At 39.7% G+C, this 21025-nt stretch overlaps 4 protein-coding genes across 6 annotated transcripts; 1 reads left to right on the top strand and 3 right to left on the bottom strand.

The window, feature by feature from the left end:
- The first annotated feature begins 2312 nt into the window (after positions 1–2312).
- LOC137722783 (probable L-type lectin-domain containing receptor kinase VI.1) lies at positions 2313–4609 on the top strand. The gene has a single exon (XM_068461870.1). The coding sequence runs from the start codon at positions 2440–2442 to the stop codon at positions 4462–4464; it is 2025 nt and encodes a 674-aa protein (XP_068317971.1). The 5' UTR covers positions 2313–2439; the 3' UTR covers positions 4465–4609.
- Positions 4610–4661: 52 nt separating this feature from the next.
- Positions 4662–8473, bottom strand: LOC137722782 (importin subunit beta-1-like). 2 transcript variants are annotated; one of them, XM_068461868.1, is made up of 3 exons: positions 8262–8473; positions 5199–7604; positions 4662–5058 (listed from the first exon to the last, which is right to left on the bottom strand). In XM_068461868.1, exons 2-3 carry the CDS (start codon positions 7592–7594, stop codon positions 4860–4862), a joined length of 2595 nt encoding a protein of 864 aa, XP_068317969.1. In that variant the 5' UTR covers positions 7595–7604; positions 8262–8473; the 3' UTR covers positions 4662–4859. The 2 variants fall into 2 exon arrangements, with proteins under 2 accessions (XP_068317969.1, XP_068317970.1); XM_068461869.1 differs by having other exon boundaries at positions 5199–7601.
- A 744-nt stretch (positions 8474–9217) lies between these two features.
- On the bottom strand, positions 9218–9994 carry LOC137722101 (uncharacterized). The gene has a single exon (XM_068461083.1). It carries the CDS (start codon positions 9992–9994, stop codon positions 9218–9220), a length of 777 nt encoding a protein of 258 aa, XP_068317184.1.
- A 483-nt stretch (positions 9995–10477) lies between these two features.
- On the bottom strand, positions 10478–15707 carry LOC137723079 (ethylene-overproduction protein 1-like). Of its 2 annotated transcripts, none has more exons than XM_068462231.1 (5): positions 15346–15707; positions 13202–15219; positions 12556–12847; positions 12163–12472; positions 10478–11261 (listed from the first exon to the last, which is right to left on the bottom strand). In XM_068462231.1, the coding sequence occupies exons 2-5, from the start codon at positions 15217–15219 to the stop codon at positions 11029–11031; spliced, it is 2853 nt and encodes a 950-aa protein (XP_068318332.1). In that variant the 5' UTR covers positions 15346–15707; the 3' UTR covers positions 10478–11028. The 2 variants fall into 2 exon arrangements, with proteins under 2 accessions (XP_068318332.1, XP_068318334.1); XM_068462233.1 differs by having other exon boundaries at positions 13202–15213.
- Positions 15708–21025: the final 5318 nt, after the last annotated feature.

Here is a 21025-nt window from a genome sequence, read left to right as displayed (position 1 = left end):
TGGTATCAAGAGCTTAGGTTCTTACGTGGGTTATGACTATCAAGCAATGACAAAGACTGGTGATTCCACCAGTAGTGATGATGTTGAAGAAAAGTCTAGCACTAGTGGAACCAAGACGACGGTTCAGAGTGCTAGGTTTGAAATTGAGAAAGTTGATGGAACGAACAACTTTGTATGTGGCAGTGTGAGGTTCGAGATGTCCTGATACAACAAGGTTTGGTTGTTAGGAGACATTTGATGAAAAAAGAAGAATGGGAAAGATTGAATGCTCATGCATGTTCTACAATTTGGCTATGCTTGGGAAAGCAACAGAAGTATGGTGTGATGAACATAACTTCTGTGAAGGAATTGTGGGCTGCATTGGAGACAAAATATATGAAGAATACTACATAGAATTGACTGCATCTCAAGAGCAAGTTGTACAGGTTCCAGTACAAAGAGGGCACGAAGATGATTGGCCATCTAGAAGAGTTTAACAAGCTTCTAGTTGAACAGGCAAATCTTGAAGAGATAATCAAAGATGAAGACAAGGCCTTGATCTGATGAACTCATTGCCTGAATCCTATAAGCCTTTTGTGACTACTTGAATTTATGGCAAGGAGACAATTAAGTATGATGAAATCTCAAGTGCTCTTATGAATCATGAGTTAAGACACCTTGACAGGCAAGAAATGAATAACTTTGAAGCTTTGATGGTGAGAGGGAGATCGAAAGAAAAGAAAGGTTCGTACAGGAAAAATAGTAAGTCTTGTACTAGAGGAGTCTCAAAGAATAGGAAATTCTTGGACAAAGATGAGTGTGCTTTGTCATGAAAAATGACATTGGAAGAATGACTGCCCTAAAATCAAAGAAAAGACTAGAAAGAAGACGGATGACTCAGAAGCACATATGGTTGAAGTCGAGGATGAGGAATTTGTCTATGCCCTAATTGCATTGAGCAATGTAGATTATATGAAAGAGTAGGTGCTCGACACAGGTTATACCCAGCACATGACTTCTCAAAGGCATTGGTTTTCAAGCTTCAAAGTTATGAATGAAATTATGTATATGGGAGATGATAATCCATGTACAACTCAAGCAATTGGAAGCATCAGGATCAAGCAAGTTTGATACAGAAGATAATCTAGCTGATATGTTGACAAAAGTGGTTAATGCAGCTAAGTTCGAGCACTGCTTGGATTTGGTGTAGTTGAAACAAGTTTGATATTGCAATATGATGGAGCAACGGAAGTTGTTTGATGCCTCGTTATGGATTTCATGCCAAGGTGGAGATTGTTGGATTTGGCATTAAATCAACATGCCTAAACTAAAAAAGATTAGGATATATTGGACGCAAGATATTTGGATTTGTGTTTCGTTTCCTATATTCTAGGGACTTTGTGTAAACCTATGACATCTATTAGTATAAATAGATGGATGTGGGATAGAATTTTGTGTGTGAGAGTTTTGATAGGTATAAGTTTGTATATTTGAGAACACTTTGTGTTTGTGAGTTCTCTTGTATTTGTTGATAATCAATAAAGCTTCCATAGTTAGAGAGGTACTCCTATATTATATAGGAGGAACTCTGAAATCGTTGTGTTTTGTTTATTGCTTGATTGGTTTTTGCTTTAGTTTACAATAGAATCTTTGTCAAAAGTTGAAGGACTAAAGTAGATGATTCGACATGTTTAGGGAGCCATCTAAAATCAACACCTTCTTTTCTTTTTCTTCTTTCTTGTAATTCTTTGTGTAATTTGCATATTGTTGCTCTACATTTTTCAATAGGATGTTGTTATTCACACATTTATTTTTACTTCTCATAAACTTCTCTTAATTTCCGACCATCATTGAAGAAAATCAATGGCCAAAAATTAATAAAAATTTGTAAAATGTAAAAATAAGCGTATGAATATTACTATCCATTTCAATAGAACATTCTCTTTCTCAAGAGTCAAAGTTTGTAAATTACAACAGCGGTCAGTTTACGCCAAAAAGTGGACTGCGCAACAATCCGTAGCCACTCAATAAGCCGATAAGCACTCAAGTCATTTTCTTCCTTAACTCAAAGAGGTCAATTGCTAAAGGGCTGAGCAAGTCAATGGTGGCAATTACATGCCAATTGCCTTTGATCAATACCTTCCAGTTAAGTCTTGTAGCTTATGGCGTCCACAACTCTCCCCAACGTGACAAAATGAGCAGTTAACATATGACTTTGCCAATTAATTCAAGGCAATATTACTCGAGGAAAACTATGAGTTCCTTCTCAAGTTGCATATTATTTGTTTGTATTCGTCTTGAGAATCACATCATCTGTATGTGTACACAATTAAACGGGACCCCACGTAGTAGGAGGGTCTCTCTACATGCATATGCTCTAAACATTGACCGTTTCTAAGCCCACCGTATTCTCAAGCTATATTAAGGTATTGGACCGGCCTCTGCAATTTCTAAAACCCAATGGCTTTACCAATTTCTTTAGCCTTCCTCCTCTTCTTTGCCATGTTTTCGCCGGCTCGAGGAGTTGAGTTTTTGTTCAACGGATTCAATGGAAGTGAGGCAAATGACCTAATCCGCGAGGGGGCAACTATAATCAAGCCCTCCGGCATGCTCAAGCTCACAAACACATCACATAATATTATAGGCCATGCATTCTATCCCAAACCTATAAACTTTTTTGATAAAAACTCTTCTTCTTCATACCCTAATGCGTCTTCCTTCAGCACACATTTTGTTTTTGCAATTGTCTCCCCTGGTTCCGGCCCCGGAGGCTTTGGCCTAGCCTTCACACTCTCTCCCTCTCCAAAATTCCCTGGGGCGGAACCCGGACATTTCTTTGGGATTTTCAACTCCACAACGGACAGTAACCCTTCAAACCACATCTTTTCTGTGGAATTCGACACGGTGAATGGGTTTAAAGAGAACTCCAACACTGCAGGAAACCATGTTGGTATAAACAGCAATAGTTTGTCCTCTGTAGCAACTGAACCAGCTGCTTACTTTGTCAAAGGAGCACACAAAGAAGAAGTAAACTTGGAGAGCGGTGAACCCATCCAAGTTTGGATAGACTACGATGGCAAAACTCAAATGCTGAATGTCACAATATCTCCCATACATGTGGAGAAACCCAAGAGACCGCTATTGTCGCTGACTATCAATTTATCTGCTACTCTTCAAGAGACTATGTACGCCGGCTTCTCTGCATCCACCGGAGAACAAGCGAGCGCTCATTACATAATAGCGTGGAGTTTCACAGTGGATGGAATACCGAGACCAATCAATGTTTCGCAACTTCCTAAACCGCCAAAAGAGAAAGGTTCATCCTCTTACAGACCCGAAATCAAGGCTCTTATAATTGCCTCATCGGTTGTGGTTTGCGTGTTGTTGGGAGTTTTGTTGTTCTTCACCTTGTACAGAGGAATGCATGAGTTTGAGAGTCTTGAGGATTGGGAGCTGGATTGTCCTCACAGGTTCAAGTACAAGGATCTTTATGCAGCAACAAAGGGTTTCAAGGCCTCCGGTGTGATTGGAGCCGGCGGTTTTGGTGAAGTTTACAAGGGTGTCTTAACTTCTAGTGGATGTGAAATCGCGGTTAAGAAGATCGCCCGAAATTCGATCCAAGGAATAAAGGAATTCGCTTCGGAAATTGAGAGCTTGGGAAAGTTGAGGCACAAGAACTTGGTCCATCTCCAGGGCTGGTGCAAGAAGAAGAACGATCTCCTCATAGTCTACGATTACATCCCATATGGAAGCCTAGACTCGCTCATTTTTGGGTCCGAAAACAACTTTGTGCTGAGCTGGGCACAAAGGTTCAGCATCCTCAAAGGCATTGCAACAGGGCTCTTGTACCTGCATGAGGAATGGGAGCAAGTGGTGATTCATCGCGATGTGAAGTCGAGCAATGTGTTAATAGATGCAGAAATGAACCCGAGGCTAAGCGACTTCGGCCTTGCCAGGTTGTATGATCATGGAGAAATATCACACACTACTGGCGTGGTTGGCACAATTGGGTATATTGCACCAGAATTGGCTCGCACAGGGAAGGCCTCCACATGCTCCGATGTGTTTGCATATGGAGTTCTACTCCTTGAAGTGGCTTGTGGGCAGAGACCCATCGGCTCAGGCGAGTTCATATTGGCGGATTGGGTGATGGAGAATCATGAAATGGATCGCATACTCGATACAGTTGATCCGAACTTGGACTCGAATTTTGATGTTAAAGAGATGACGTTGGTGCTGGAACTAGGTTTGCTTTGCACTCACTACAAACCAGAAGCTAGGCCTACCATGAGACAAGTGGTTCGATATCTCAATGAGGAGGATCAGCTTCCTGAAGTCGAAAACTGGAACCTCATTGATTCGCGTCAGAACAGTGAAATGAACACAAGATTTATGCAGGTCCTTTCGATTGATACGATGGCATCGAATCCTTCATCGTCCTTGGGCGGGATCTCTTGCAGTTCCATGAACACCGGCAGATGGTAGCGCCAATGTACCTTTCGTTATAAATTCTTTCTTGCTCCCATTCTTTTCAAATCAACATTGTAACAGTTGTTTATTCTTAATCTATATCAAATATTATCGTAACTCTCTTTTTTCTCGAAAACAAAAAGTCCGTACCAGTAAAGAATGAGAAAAACTGATTGAGAACATAACTCAAACCACTGATCAGTGGATGCATTGCACTTAACAGAGTTCCGAAACATAAGAAAGGGCACCTTTCCTGTAGCCTCAATAAAGCGACGATGTTCTCAGAACCAAAAACGAAAACTAGAGTTGTGTCCATAATGCAAAATAAAAAAGGGCTACACGATCTGAATAACTTTCTAACTTCCGTGACACCTATCCTTAGACCTCAACGAATACCGACCAGTCACTTCTCATTGATCCATGATGCGCTTCATAATCGCATAAGCCCAAGCTGTTGTTTCCCTGAGACTTTTATCATCGAACTGAAGACACTCTTGCAAAATTCCCTCAAAGAAGGAAAAATCTCCGAACAGTGGCTTGATGGTTAGGCCAAGTACATCAACAAGGTCACCCAGCGCAGCAACTGTAGCTTTTGTGACATTGGCATCCCTATAAACAAGGAACAAGGGCAATTGAATAGGAACAAGTCAGATTACAAACCGGAAAGACATTTTGGGTCACACACACACACACATATATGACAGAGAGAGAGAGAAAGAGAGAGAGAGAGAGAGAGAGAGAGACGATACCTGTTTACATCCCTTAAAACCAATTCTATAAACTGCAGAAGATGTTGGGCATATGGCAACATGACCTCAGGCTTAGAATCCTTAAAGCCCTGAAGTATACCAGAATAAGCTTCAAAGATGCTACACTTTAGCTGGTTTCCATATTCCATTAACTCTTCATCACTAGTGTCCATCCGAGCACAAAGCTCCGAAGCTCCCTGCATCATCTGCACTGCATAAGGGACATACTTCTCAAAATGTACTCCAATTGCGAGACCTATGTCACCAAAGACAGAGAATATGGGAGGCTTCACAGACCGGTGAAGCGATTCACTAGACAAGTCCTTCATCAGGTGACTCATAATACCGTCACAGTATGGTAATGCCTTCTCATCCAATGCACGAAAAATGTCACCAACCACTCCAACTGTGATAGCACATACTTGAAACTCCTCAAAATTCTGCAACCCCATCTCCAAATACTTGTACAATTCCGGAAGGTACTTTTCAAACTCAGGTCCAGTTGCATAAGCCAGTGCACCTATAGCAAGCATTGCTTCCTCATGTACTGTGGAACTACGGCAAGCAAACACTCTAAGAAACAGAACCATTATCTGATCAGCGGCTTCCAATATAAAACGCTTAGTTCCATCATCACTGGTAAGCTTCTGAATAATAACCTGCAGAACACCACAAAAGGAAGCTTGCAAGTCTCCTTGCTTTTCCTTGTCATCTGACGAAAGTTCTAAAGTCTGACCCAACTTATTCATAATAACAACGAGTAGCTGTGCTATAATTTGTGATGTTTCTTTAAGATTAGAACACCTCACAACGGCATTCAACGATTCATAAGCAGAAGACCTTAATCTAGAATCATCACCATCTGCACGACTAGCAGTGGAAAGAAGACATTCAACGATGCCCGGGACATATGGAGTAAATAGAGAGGAGCAGGTTTCCTCATACCCCTGAGAAAGGTGATAGATGGCCCAACAGACCTTCTCTGCAACATTTGGAGCATCCTTAGTGCCTTCCACCAATATTTCCACCACCCTTGGAAGGTTAGCAGAAGAAATCACAGTACTACCCGGACTATGCAAAAACTCAAATATACGACTGAGAGTCCAGGCAGTAGTGTCTTTGACATGGTTGTTTTCATCTTTCATTAACCTAAGCAGGAAATCCAAACCTGAATGAACCAAAACAGAGAGCTTCTCAGTGCTTGGGCCTTCAAGTACTGAGCCAAATGCAAATGTAGCTGCCTCACGACAGTGCCAATCTGGCTTCACTATGTTAGCCTCCACAAATGGCATCACAAGGGGCAGAATGGCATCTCCAACAGTCATGGAAACAAGTTGTAGGCATGTCCCACCAGCCATCGCGATATTCCAAATGTTGTCATCTTGGTCTAGATCTTCTTCCTGTTTCAGCAAAGTTTCTAGCAACAATGGAACTAAAGATGCCAGAGCCTTTTCTATAAATTTTGAATGAGGCCCCGAGTCCCCAGCGTTAGAGATCTCAAATTCTTGAAGTTCTATTTCTTCATCACAAATGGAGCTCCAAAACTCAATTGCTTGAAGGGCAACCCCCTCTTCATCCCGTTTTATAGCATTTGATGTAAGCTCAAAGAGAGCCTGCATGTAAGGCTCAAGCACCTCGTAATATCTGGAAGCAATTGAAGCAAGACACTCAAAAGCAGCCTGCCTAATTTGTACCTCCTTAGACAAAGCCGTCTCGCAGACCATCTTCATAATGAAATCTCGTTCCATCTGAGTGTCAAAGTTGGTTTGTGCAAACTCCAGGGCATTATATAAAGCCCGTGTTGCAGCCAGACGAACTTCTGGGCTATTTTCAGCAAGGTTCATTCCTTGGACTACAGCAGTAAGAACATTGTTCACCTCACCTTGCTCAAGATCTTGATGAGATATCTCCTCACATACATAACCAAGTGCTTCCAAAGTTGACTGCTTCAAACCAGCTGGGTTATCTCGCTGAGTCATATTGTTGAGCAAAGACCCAATAAGGTCAGGCCATTGTTTTCTGGGAATATCAATAGAAGCAACTTTTGCAATAACTTGGGCAGATGTGTGTCTTGCCTCCAGGACAGGTGACCCAAGTGTCCTTAAGAGCAAGTCCTTGATTTGGGATATAATAGAAATATCAATAGCCATCCATTGTCGAGTAAGAAGTTCTTTTGTACCAGTATCTTTGGCATCTAATGAATTCTTAAGCACAAGACCAGCCAACGTACGGGATTCAGTAGGTTTCTCATTGTTTGCAAGCTCAACGGACAATGATAGAAGAAAAACAGGAAGGTTTTGCTCTTGAAATTGCCTAAGATTAGCCTCTGCTTCAGTACGAACTCTCGCATCAGCTGATTGAGCTGCCAATAGAAACTGAGTAATCTCCATAGCCATTTCGCTCCTACTACAAAAGAACAGCAAAACTATATTAAGCATACATAAACATAAAACAATAATTTCATTAAAACCAATAATTTCGTAAGGCTATGCACTATACAGTATGTCACAAGCTAAAGTATAAATGTAACAAATTAATAAATCTACTAAAAACTCGTTAAATCGCTAGAGCATAGACACATTGCACGAAACTGCAAAAGGAATGATCAAACACGAAAGCAACTGTAGAGAGAAACAGCAGCATGACAACCAAAACCATCAACCTGTTCTTCAACCATACAATCCATAAACGTGTACTTTTTCGGTACAGAGCACAAAACGTGTACTTCAACTAAAACAGCATGTCTCTAAAGAGCTTAAACCCTCAAAATCCCAAATCCCCCGCAACCCATGACATGCACTGTGCGATTAAAACCAACAAGCAACAAAAATTAAGATCTTGAGCACCGAAACCAAACGAAAATCAAGATCTTGAGTACCAAAACCAAACGAAATCGCGTCGGACTAAATTAAAACCCTAATCGCATTTCACATAGCACAAATACTGGAACCAATTTCAAAACCCATGGAACCAAAACAAGTAGAAATAAACAAAATCAGCAGATCTATCACCACAAACGTAAACCGAAATCCACAGATTGAGATTAGAAGAACCAGAAATTACCACGAGTAGAAGCCGATTCAGTAGCAGCAGCGGCAAGCGAGCTCTAAAACCCTACTCGGAGAACAAGTAGCACGAGAAGCGAGGAGGACTTGGGGTTCTCTCTGTACGCTTGCGTCGTGAGAAGGCAAAGCACAGAGAGGAGTGAGAGAGAGGGAGGAGAGAGGGGGAGGAGGAAGATGAATCAATCGGCGATATATATAAATCGTTGTATATATTTCGAATGGGTGGAAGAAGCGGGAGGGAGTGGTCACCTAAAAAATCTGAAATATGAACCAGCGGGCAGGGGTCTACTGCCTGCCCGAGCTACCCGGGTCCACCGCCCTTGAAAACCCTAGGATTTGAAGTCTCCCACATGTGAGTTCAGAAATATCACAAAAACATTTTTTTTAAGTAAATTTGAAAATTACCAAACTCTGAATATATTTATGAATTTGAAAGAAAATGTATTTTAGGAAATAATTAAAAATTTTGTGGTAAAGACAATGTAATCCAATAACACGTACAACGCTTTATTGAATTACTATAGCTGCACATACATGCACTTTTGAAATCCAATGACCATGAACATTGCATTAGTGTCGTTGCGACATTGACAATTTAATGACCTTAAAAAAACACGCTTTGTTTAATTTTGGAAATTCATTAACAATAAAAATTGCACTAGTGTCATTGCAGCGTTGAATGACCTTAAGGTGTGTGGGGAGCAAATGTGAGTGCACTCAAACCAGACTCTCCAAAGTATATCTTTTTTATCCTTTTGACATATGACGACTCTCAATAAGCAAATTTGATATCGGTAAGCACCAATCCATCCATAGCATCAAAACCAATAGGTAGAATCTATGTAAAACTTCTTGACAGAGAGAAATAACAGCAGTAAAAGGTGAAAAAAAAAAGAGAAAAAAAAGAGAGGAAACTGATTTCTTAGCTATACTATACATCAAGTACTATGAAGCTCATGATCTATTTTTCTTGTGTTTTACACTGCATTGAGCTTGTGCATCGACAGGGCTTTTCGCTCTACAGAGCTTATGCTTCATCCGCCAAGGGAAGAAACCTTGCAAGCCACAACCCTTGGGCGACGAGTACGACTGCCTGCACACCGTTCTCGAAACACAGGCCTCCGCCGGCTCCGGATAATTCCACGGGTAGCAGAGTCTCTTGCTTGAACTCATCTGTGACACGTTTAGCTTCAGAGCAGAAGATGCAGCCAATGCAGTTGCGTCCGGAAGAAACCGCTCGATTATGAAGTTCGGACAGTTTTGATTCATCTCGTGCCTTGATTCTTCTGCAAGCTTCAACTTCAAGCTGTGATCTGTTTCATGTTCTCTCTGTTCTTTCTTTTCCACAATGTCTATTGCCTCTGAGAGTGAGAACACATCTATGGCATCCGAGAAAGCCTCGTTGCTGTAATCAACATCGTAGATATCATCCTCAACGTCACGTAGATCATCATTGTCATCAATGTCGCCCTCACATCCATCATCGAGTTCATGATCACACTCGTTGTCCTTGTCAAGAGACCGGTGCCACCATCCTGGGGGAAGCTTCGGGCGAGGAGTGTCCCCAGGCTGGATATCGTCACCCGCATTCGAGTCCTTGGGCTTGCCAGGGACTCGTTCCCAGGAAAATGGAATCCGCTCGCTCGCTGGCAGCGATGCACCTTGTAAATCTTCACCGCCGGAGTTTCCAAGGCGGCGGGTTGAGAGGAGTGGTGCATTGAAGTTCAGCATCCTAGGACATTTTGGACTGAGCTGAAAGCTTTAGGTGAGTGATAAGGAAGGAAATGGTAAGAGGTAGTTGAACGAAAATAATTGCAGGACAGTTGGAAAGTTATGGACATCTCATGCAGTCCGTTTAGCAGTAATTTTCACTTTAAAATGGTCACAGGTGATGAGGTAGAAAGACCCTTTTGTATGAAATTTGGAAGAGATCCCTTGACTTATTTGGAAGGATCATCAACGTATAGCGGTTAGCATAGGTCCATGTAGGGATGTTTCTTTCAAGTCAATCGCTTAACAATTGGGAATACGCATAAATAGAACCGGTACAAACTCTTAAACAGATGAACTCTCATTAACGTCTTAAGCGTCCATCTAATTCTTTGATTAAAAGTTTGTAACCAATTCCAAACTCTGTATTTCCTGAAAAACTAACAAGAGAAAAGTTGGCGCGGATAGAGTGTTCAAGAAAAGAGGAAGATGCAGAACTGGCTCTGAATTTGGTACCAAAAAACCTCTTTAGAAATAAATCAATTTCGTGCCGGTTCTTAATGAAAACTGTGAAGCTGATGCAACAAATGAGAGAACAGAACGACAAGATTACAACACATCGCAAACCACTTGGCAAAAACAAAGGGTAGACACATCTAAATTGGACAGACACACAACAAGCTTACACGATCATGTACAAGATACTTTTTCGCCTCCGGTTGCTTCTGCTTTTGCTGGAGTAGAATATCAGACACTAGCAGCAGCAGGTCTCTGCTCTACTCAATAAGTTGATCCAATCAATAAACAGTTGATATATTTACACGCTATCTTGCTCCTCTCTACTCTCCTCCTTTATGAATCCAAATTCTCTCCTTGCTTCCGCTTTTCATACCCTTTTTGAAGGCCATGGGAATCTACAATTGTACGTTTCTAAAGACAAAATCCAATGGATCGCCTATGCTGACAATTGCTGGCCATTCCCATGTTAAAAGAATCAGGTAGCAGCAGCATGATTGCCCCCCCGGACGGTAAAGAATAATCTCTCTGTGGTTCTCTCACTTCTGTTGTTCATTGACACGTTCCCGTGATTTAGCATAGAGGTCATGAGTGTCAGCATGGTTGGGATCAAGACAGAGGGCTGCTTCACAGTCTCGGACGGTGGAGACAAAGTCACCCATTGACTCGTGGAATGCTGCTCGAAGATGTAGCAACTGCAGGTCTGGCTTGAAAGTTATGGCCTTTGTTAGCTCTTCAATGGCTTCTCCTTCTTTGTGGTCATCCATCAAAACTGTAGGGCCATAATTCCCATGTTAGTAGTTCACAGTTTTTTCAAACACACACTCACAAATACATACTTTCGTCAGAAAAATTCACGCTTTAACACTGTACAGCTTTGATAACATAATCATATGAAGCATATAACAGAACACAACCTAGGTCCTTCCAACCGAAAATCAAAAAAATGTTTAAAAGGTTTCATTTTTCCCTTCTTTTCTTTTATCGGGGTTTCAGTCAGAAGCCCTTGTTAACAATACACTTCAGAGAAAAACTATTCAAACCCAAAACTTTAGAAAGACCAAAATTCCCAGCTGCCTTTGTAATAGGAGAACGGCACCAAAGAAATTCCATAACTAAGAATCCATAAAAACGTCACAAGTGGATAGATGAGGTTTTATTTTTCTCAATTGAGCTCTTGAAGTGTTTTTTATAGAACTTACAGTTGTCACGTTTTCTTTTCCCTCTAGTTTATTATTTATTAAACCATCAACATCCTTCTTTTATAGTAAGTTTGGTCAAGTTTCAAGTTGGCAAATACATCAGCATGCAGATTTCTAAATAAAGTATTAGTGTTCAATTCAAATCCTACTACAGAACAATAAAGCCCTCTAAACTGACGAATTCATAGCAATTGAAGCTCCAACAAGCAGAATAGACCACTAGCCCCTTCTGCTTTAATACCTAGATAAGTACAAACTAGTTTCTAAGTGATTCGATCGGCATATAGGATATCTACCCTAAGTTAAGGCCCAAGGATATAATGACAGGCATCTCTGTATATTTAAATAGTACGATAAATGCCATGGATACAGTACGGGTTTCATCTCTGAGCACTAAGATTTAACCATAAACAATAACTTCCACTTTAAATGGCATGCACCAAACAAACAAGAACCATAGTCACAACATACCTGCGGCCCTATATCTGTACGGATATGTCCTCAGGGGATCTAGTTGTGTTGCCATACTTAGATCACTCTTTGCCATATCGCGGTCACAGTATTCTGAACGTTTCTCATAAGCTGATGCATTGTTTCTAGCCTTCTCTATCAGCTTTGTCATCTCATCATATGCAGCCTTGCGTTGATTTTTAAGATGATATACTCGTGCTAGACCCTGATGTGCTCTTGTATGCTTAATGTTGAGTGCATTCGTGTAGCAGTCGGCAGCAAGATCCAGCTTATCAGAGTCTACGTAGACACTTCCTAAATTATTTAGAGCCTGCATGATAATATACCAATCTGAATAAATTTGAAAGTTTAGATACCAGGATTGAAAATTTTTTTTCCAAGGATGACACTTACTTGTCCTTTTCTAAGACCATCCGAAGGGCATCTAAGCGCTTCCTCTAGAAGCTGGATCACGTATGTTGAAGACTCAGAATCAAGACTTGAGTCTGCTAAAGCATATGCTTTAAGGAAAAATGCTTCAAATGATCTCTGGATAGCAATGGACTCCTCTGCCTTTGCCAATGCTTCTTCACGATGGCCAGTGTCATACAAGATCCATCCTTCATAGACAAGCCGCTCATGCTCAGAACTAGAATGATTCCGAGCCAACCGAAGACTATGCATAGCAGCCTTTTGACAATTTAACCTACGATTTTGAGGAACATCAGAGATGCTACTAAAACAGACTAATATAACAACCAATGACATCAAAAAAGCAATAGAAATTGGACTAAGTGGAGTGTCATCCTTCTCTATAATACGTCTTAGGATCAAACAAGGTTTAGGGTTCTGCCCAACATGCAATATAAGTCGGTCAGGCACATACAATTCCAATGAACTGGAAGTGACGAATTCTACGTGTGTCAAGAACTAAAGATGTTATGTTCTGGATTAAGCCCTTCAAACAAAAACAATACTACTGACTTGAACAAAGGCAGTTCATTAAATCCACTATAGATAGGATAGTTGGTATGGTAATGTACCGCTTTCTCCTACTTACCGCAACAGAAGGAGAGACTGCCTAAAGTGTAGAAGGCTCTTCCCAGGGTCATTTGCCAACATATGATGTACAACAGCTAGAGAACCAATATCATCAACAGAGGACCATCGATCATACAGTTGCATCCAACAATCAGCCTGACTCCACTGTTGAACAAGAGGGTGGAGCAGCTCTACCAGATGGTCACCATGCATTTTCCCATGAAACATCATGTAATTTGGGTCCAAAGTCAAGAGTGCCCGGACATCTCTGAGAGCTCCTTCAAAATCTTCAAGGGCAATGGAAAACCAAGCCCGCAATTCAAGACAATCAGGAGAGACCTTGAAACCAATTATCTTATTGATCTCTGTGATAGCTGCTTCAAACTGGTTCTCCTCCAACAAAGAAACAGCCCTATACTTGTATGGATAAGATAGAGTTGGATCCAAGTGAGTTGCGGTGCTCAAATCCATCATCTTTTCCTTTCCAATACAATACAGAGATCGTTCCTGATACATCCACCCAACCGGTGTATAATCAGAAATGAGAGAGTTCATTTGCTTGTAAGCTGCATACTTATGGCCACGCTTGAACTTGGCCCTCGCAATGCCCACCAAGGAATAAATATGACCAACCTCTACTGCTTCTTCAAACCACCACTGAGCATCTTTAAATTCTTTCCTCTCAAGCATCACAACACCTAACAGGTGAAATGCAAGTTGCTTCTGCCAAATTTCGGTGGCACACTCTGCCAGCCTCTCTAGAAGCATCACTGTTGTGTTCGATCTCATGTCTTCCTCAATGGCAATCTGGCTCAAGAAATAATACAAAACGAAAGAAGAGTGCCCGGACATAGCCAACCTTTGCCTAGCTTCTGAAGTACAAAATAATCTCATCATATGAGGATTGTGCAACGAACTCGGTAGCTCCCTCAAAAACACCTGCAAACAAGCTGCCACTAGAAGATGAGCAGTCTCCTCCAATCCATAGTCAATCAGCAGCATTGCATCTTCCAGTTCACAAACCAAAGATGCCAAATGAGAATCACACACCGACTTCAACTCATCGCAACAAAACCTGTTTGCAAAGGATAGCAGGTCCAAAACAGTTCTCACTTCAAAAGAATCTACTCTTTTTATCCTGCTAAAAATCTCCACTGCCCTCATTGCCTCCACAGATATCCCATTCTGTGTGAAATTTATCTTCTCCCTTCGCGTCTCCGTGAAGTTACCATACAACATTGCATTGAAAGGCCTAGAAAGCGAGGCAATGTTGTATCTAACACACCTAATCTCAGCATCTCCAATACAAAATGAAATATCACCATCCTCCTCGGAAGTGGAACATACCTTATCCCCCATCACAAGATCAGCATCGTCCTCTTCCCCCCGCGGCGTCCTAGAACACATACAAGACTCAAAAACAGACTCGGGATCATACCCGGAAACCAAACTAGCCTTCGGACATTCAACATTTCTACCACAACAATCCATTGCTGACGACCCAATAAGCTCATCCTCTCTCCTCTCATACCTCAACCAAGCCGCCAGCACCACCTTCGAGTGCACGTCCACCGCGTGTTGCCTCGCCGACCTGAGGCTCCGCCGGAACAATTTTGGATCCGACAGACCCCGAAACGTCGCACATTGCTCCAAATACATCTTCCACTTCTCGAATTGGGGGCAAATCTCAATCCTACGGTACACATCAGCTAGGGTTTCGACAAAATCGACCGATTTGAGGGAAGGTTCGATTTGGGGCTCGAGGAGATCGGACACCGGAAGACCATATGGAAGAAGAGTCTCGAGCAAAACATTGTTGGCGGTCGGGTTCGGAGCCTGAAAACTGCCCCGACTCGATCTGGATCGAATAGAATTGACCCGGAGATGGTGAAGAAGCTTGTCCCCCACACCCCCACCACCACCGCCGTTTCCGGCGGCGGCGGTGTCCCCGGAAGGATTAAGCGCGAAAACTTGAGTTCCTTTACACCCATCCATGATCTTCAAGCTACGCATTGTTGTAAATATATTATGCTGCATCTTCCAAAGTAGCAACAAATTTCAAATTTCCCAAATCACCCTCAAAATTCAAAGCTCTAAATTCAAACAAAATATAATTAATTTAATAAAAAAAATTGAAGAAATAGATAGATAATTGGGAGCTACCTCATTGCCCAGCAAGCACCACCGTTTGGGCACCCAGAAAAAAAAAAAGACACAAAATTGGAGGTGGAAACGATGGTGATGCTGGCAAATTCGAGGTGTGCAAATCACAGATTTTTCTGGGTATTATTCCCTTTTTGGTTTTTTTTATTTTTATTTTTCCCAAAGAAAATGGAGAGAAAGTTGGGGTGTTTGGAAGAGAAAGAAGAGAGAGAAGTGGCAAGGAAGGAAGGGGAGGGAATGATTGATTGATCACATTGACTTGCAAAATTTGGAACCAGATGTGTTGAGGTGGAGGGTGGCCTGGCGTGGCCGTTGCAACCGCCACTCTCTCTCTTTTTCTTATTATTCTTGTCTTGTCCATCTAAATATGCGCCTTTCCCTTCTCTCTGTTTATTGGCTGTTTTAATTTTTTTTTCTTCCCGACTACGATACATCTTAAAAAATGATTGCGATTAAAATATCGAGGCTGAAAAGATTTATAAAGTTATCTTGTTTTTTTTCTTTTACTGTTATCCTATAATTTATTAACATAAAATATTAAACTTACGACGTATCGTGTAAAACACAAATTTAAATTTCATCATCAACCACTAAACTAATAATAGTATTATGTGGAGTTGTAATTCTGTGCAATGTCTGAGAGTGATAAGATGGATAGAATATTATGTCCTAGTAGTGTTTTAGGACACAGGAGGATAGGCGTTAAAGTCGGCCTGCCTGTCTTTCATGGATGCCATTTTCCTCTCCTTTTTTCTCCGATCTTTGTTTATTAGAAAGACAGCTAATGTTAGTCGGGGAAAATTGTGCAAATATTATCTGAAATTTTTCTTTGTTCTCGCAATTATCACTTAGACAAGACAAATTTACTATTATTTATTAACTCACACGTCAATTTTATACATCTGTCTCATTTTATTTGTATTTTTACAAAAAAAAAATAATCATATGACATTCTCGATAATCAAGTGTCATAAACCACAGTCGATCAAAAAACAAATTATAATCCATAAAGTTATATAGAAAACTTACTTGAAGAACTCCCATTAGTCGAAGCCATGAATGAGCAAAATCACAGCAATCCTTCTCTTATTTGTCAAAATCTCAATGCTAGCGAACAATATGTTTTAGTCTAGAAAAGAACGTGTACTATGAAGCAAAGACCATATATATAGACTAGCATATGGGCACACACAAAGTGTGTGAAAAAAAATAATTTATTTTTGTTTTTGAAATAGAAGAAGAGAGGAAGAGAGGAAGAGAGTGATAGAGAACGTGGGAGTCGGAAGTTTTTTTTCTTTTTTTTTATTATTATTTTTTTAATTAGAGATATGTTAGGATTACATGTAAGTGAGACTTAAAAAAAAACAGCAAAATTTGGTTGTGTAAAATTATATTTCTGCCCCATATTTCTTATTCATATTCTGTTTTAATTAGAAAGTTAAAATGCATAGCTGAATAAGCAACATAGGTGTGAGGAGAGAAATTTGCTTCTTGAAAAATATGAAAAAAAATCCTAATGTTGGGGAAGTAAATAACCACAAATTTGACATCTTGAATCATAATATTGAATGTAGTGAATAACAAATTTAGAATTACCTTCCACTAAAATTTATAGAATGATAAATCTTACAAGCCCAGAGAAGACAATCCCGCTAAATTATACTCTCGTCCAGCAGCACATCTAACGCTTAATTTTAAGAATATGAGCTTCTGATCAACTAAATGCCCCATTTTTTGTGTGGACATCTTCTCAAAATTGGCAGATATTTGCTCAGTCAAGTTGAGTATGGCAATTTGCTACGCTTTCTGCTCCTAAATTTGAATCTTCATTCCTTAGACCAATTTAGCATAAAATATACCGTTTGCCAAAAAGAAAAAACAATATCTTCAAAATTATATGAATCTGTCTAATTCAACCCAAAAATATAAAAAAATGTTGAATCCAGTAACATCCAATATTCAGAGCCGCGTCTCCGGGGACTTTGTCAGAGTTGTTGCGTGCGATGTGTAAACAAAAAAGAAACTTCTTTTTATTTTTTTATTTATTAATTTATTTTAGCTTTCAACTATTTACTTTATAAATAAAAAATGGTTCTATTTTCTTAATTAGAATGTTGGGCCTTAATAATCTCATGTGTATGGGATCGGACAAGCCCCTCCCATATATATTTCCATTGGGCTTTGACACATGGCGCTCCCTTGAGTATGTTGAAGAATAAAACGAGGTTGTGTGACGATTCTCTTAAAAGGTCTCAGTAAGCAATAGTACTACGTCTAGTAGTATTTTACACTTTTTTTATTTATCGATGTATTTATATTAAAGAGCGAATAAATAAATTAATTATGAACTCGTAATTACAAGATTCAAACCCAGAATTTTACACTTATAAATGGAGTAAAAGACCATTACGAAGTAGTATTAAGTGAATTTTACACTATACTTGAGACGTTTCAAATCAGTTAAATTGGATGACGAGTTTAATACCTAATATACTATAGTTGACTTATCGTATGATTTATCCTATATCTTAAACTCCATAAATTAGAATATTATGTGTAAATAAAAATACATCAGTTGTCCCTACATTATGAACCAATATTATCACTAACTTAACCGTTTAAGTCCAATACTCTGGATGATAATCAAGCTAAGTAGACCTTTTAAGTGAAGTTAAAAAAATTCAGTGTAATTTGAAGTGAACTGCTTAATTTAACTTTAGAGTATAGTTGGTGGTGACAATATTCCCCTCTTCTTGGCCCAAGTCAAAAATTTCAGTTCCTCGTGTTGAATATTTTTGAAGGCCATTTTCACAAATTTGGGCCAGAATTATGGGCCTAGATTGATCAAGTATAAGGTTTTGCATTCGAAGTTCAAAAATAACGAGTTCATAACTGATTTATTCTCCCAGTCTTTTAGACCATGTCCAATAATCTTAGTATAATATGTATCGATATTATGTAAAACAACTATAAACCAAAGCAAAATAGGAAAGTGTAAAACAACACAATTGTGTAGGAGCAAATGTTGGACGTGAAAACGAAGATGGTGAATCTCACGTTGGGAACCTATTGCATGCCCCACGTTAATGCGACAAGAGGAAGCATTGCCCACGGCTTACTACATTAATTCAATTTGTATAGTGGATGATATACACAAAATTGAAAAATAATAAGGGTCTTTTGGTATTTAAAACCTTATTATTAAATTCAAAAAATATTTAAATGTTAATATTACAAAAGAATTCGGATTCTCGCCGGATCTTCTTTGTGAGGATTTCGGAATTTGTAAATCATATTCGTTCATCGTACATAAAAAATCATTTTAAATATTTTTATTTAAAATTAAATACAAACAGTATCTGACAAAAACTCGCACGATGTACAATAAATGAACACGATTTACGGATCCCGGGATCCTCACCAAAAAGATCCAGAGAGAATCCTGTTGGATTATAGAAAGAAGTCTCGGTCAGGTCATCGTCTTTATCAGGTAATCACCACCTCTTCCCTCACCAGCGTCGACTAGTTCAACAACCAAGTGGATCTACAGTGGAGTCGATTCAACACTCATGGTTGCTATAGATACGAATCGGCGCACACAACAAATACGAATTGATGTTGGCCGCGGGCCCAAATTGATTTCGGTGGCAACTCTGGTCAACCCTGCCAGGGAAGAACACAAAAAAGAGAGGGGTCGGATATGTGTTATGATCCCACATCGACTACACTTATGGGGGTGTAGGGGTCCTTAAGTCCTTGGGGTCCTCCCACTTATTGGACTAGTCTTTTGGGTTGGGCTCTTCTCTTGGGCTTGAGTACCTAATATTGGTATCAGAGCCTAGGTTCCCAACGCTGTGAAGGGGGCGACTTGGAAAAGGCTACCTTAACGGGATGCTCAAAGGGTGCGCCGGCGTTAAGAGTGAAAGCCACCAGAGTAAGGGTCGCTGTGGGCGTTGGCTTCCGAAGGGTGGTGTAATGTTATGATCCCACATCGACTACGCTTATGGGGGTGTAGGGGTCCTTAAGTCCTTGGGGTCCTCCCACCTATTGGACTAGTCTTTTGGGTTTGACTCTTCCCTTGGGCTTGAGTACCTAACAATATGAAGTTGATTTTTTTGTGATTGGAGGTTGTTCGCCTGCCCCAAATTTCTTTGCTGTTCAAAAACTCTAAAAACATGCTTTGTGTATTTTTTTTCTTAAATAAGCTTTGTTCTCAAGTTCTTTTTAAGTTCAGTTTTTAAAACAGACTTACCAAACAAGAAATTAGTTTGAAAGTCAAAACTTAATTGAGTTATAAAAATTGCATCCAAGTTGAATACCAAATGGGTCCTAAGTTTTCTTTGACACTCCAGGCGAATAACTTGAATGTGGTGATATGGTGGAATGCACCACAATAACTTCTAAATTTAGCGACTTTGGCCAAAGAATGAACACTCTCAACATTGAGTTTTCAAACCTAAAGACAAGGTTATGCAAATTACTGCGAAGTTCTGAAACTTCTGCACCAGGTTCAGTAGCCTCAAATATATTGATAAAAATATAGGTCCGCCGAATCGGTATTATATATGAATGAAGGATACTCTTTAGAAATGAGTGTCTTAATCGTGATAATGGTTTGCAAGTCTATGTGCCGAACTCTAAATGAGACTTGAGAGTAACCAATTATAAAATACCTCACTTCGTTGAGAAGGCTAATAAAGTGATATCTTTCAACGAAAGAATCCAATTAACTCTTTGCTGCCAGAGACCTGAAATAACTAGCGAGATGGGTGTACCTATCGTGTCCAGGTAGGAGAGAATAAATGTAGGTATTAGGTGGACCATATCTAAATACTCTAAACCCAAATGGGTCAAAAACTAGTTGCATGAATTGCAAAGAATAAGGTGTCAACATTGACTAAGAAGAATAAAGACAATGGCATGTGAGTTGTTTGGGAAAGAAAATTTGGGAGAATTATGCAAAGACACTGTAGTAGTGTAGTGACTAGTACCAATAATCTAGTCGGGAAGGATGAAATGAACAAGTGAATGCCTATGCATATATATAATATATATAATGCATCAACCATGGTTTTCATTTGTATTACCCTTAGAGATGGCATATTTTTATAAGGTATGAAAAAGAAAAGTTCAAACTTCAACTAATGTCACTAGCAAGAATCCATGGATATCTTTTTTGGTTCTAGTTATATACTTATTTAAAGTGAAACATGAATTGATAATCGATGGTCAAAGGCGTACTTGTATGGTGCGAAAAGATTCAAATTAATCCATAAAGGAATGTTATGCCTCAGATGTTTCACATTCGAAAATCCTGGCTAAATTCTTTTTCAGGTTAATATATATGTTGGTCATTGAAGATGTACCCATTCTCATGTTACTGATCTTTTTCAAGTTGATTTTGTAACAAGTTCAACATCTGTTGGTGATTGAAAGATCTTGCAAGTTGATTTTGTAAGAACAAGTTCTGCATTACAATCCTTGACACACAAGCTACTAAATCGAGTTTCGTCAGTTGATCAATTACGGTTCAAGCCAATAAAAAAAGTGGTTTATTTTGGGGTAGTAAAATTTGCTAAGAAACATCATGAATATATATAATAGGATAGACAATTCAAATGTACATGTAACCAAGAGCTTACACAAATCAAAGGAAACACCACAACTCCTCAACCACAGA

The sequence above is a fragment of the Pyrus communis genome, chromosome 17 (genome assembly GCF_963583255.1).
Source record: "Pyrus communis chromosome 17, drPyrComm1.1, whole genome shotgun sequence".
NCBI classification, from domain to species: Eukaryota; Viridiplantae; Streptophyta; class Magnoliopsida; order Rosales; family Rosaceae; genus Pyrus; species Pyrus communis.
The sequence above is the reverse complement of the archived record's forward strand: the minus strand, read 5'-3'. Positions and strand labels throughout refer to the sequence as shown.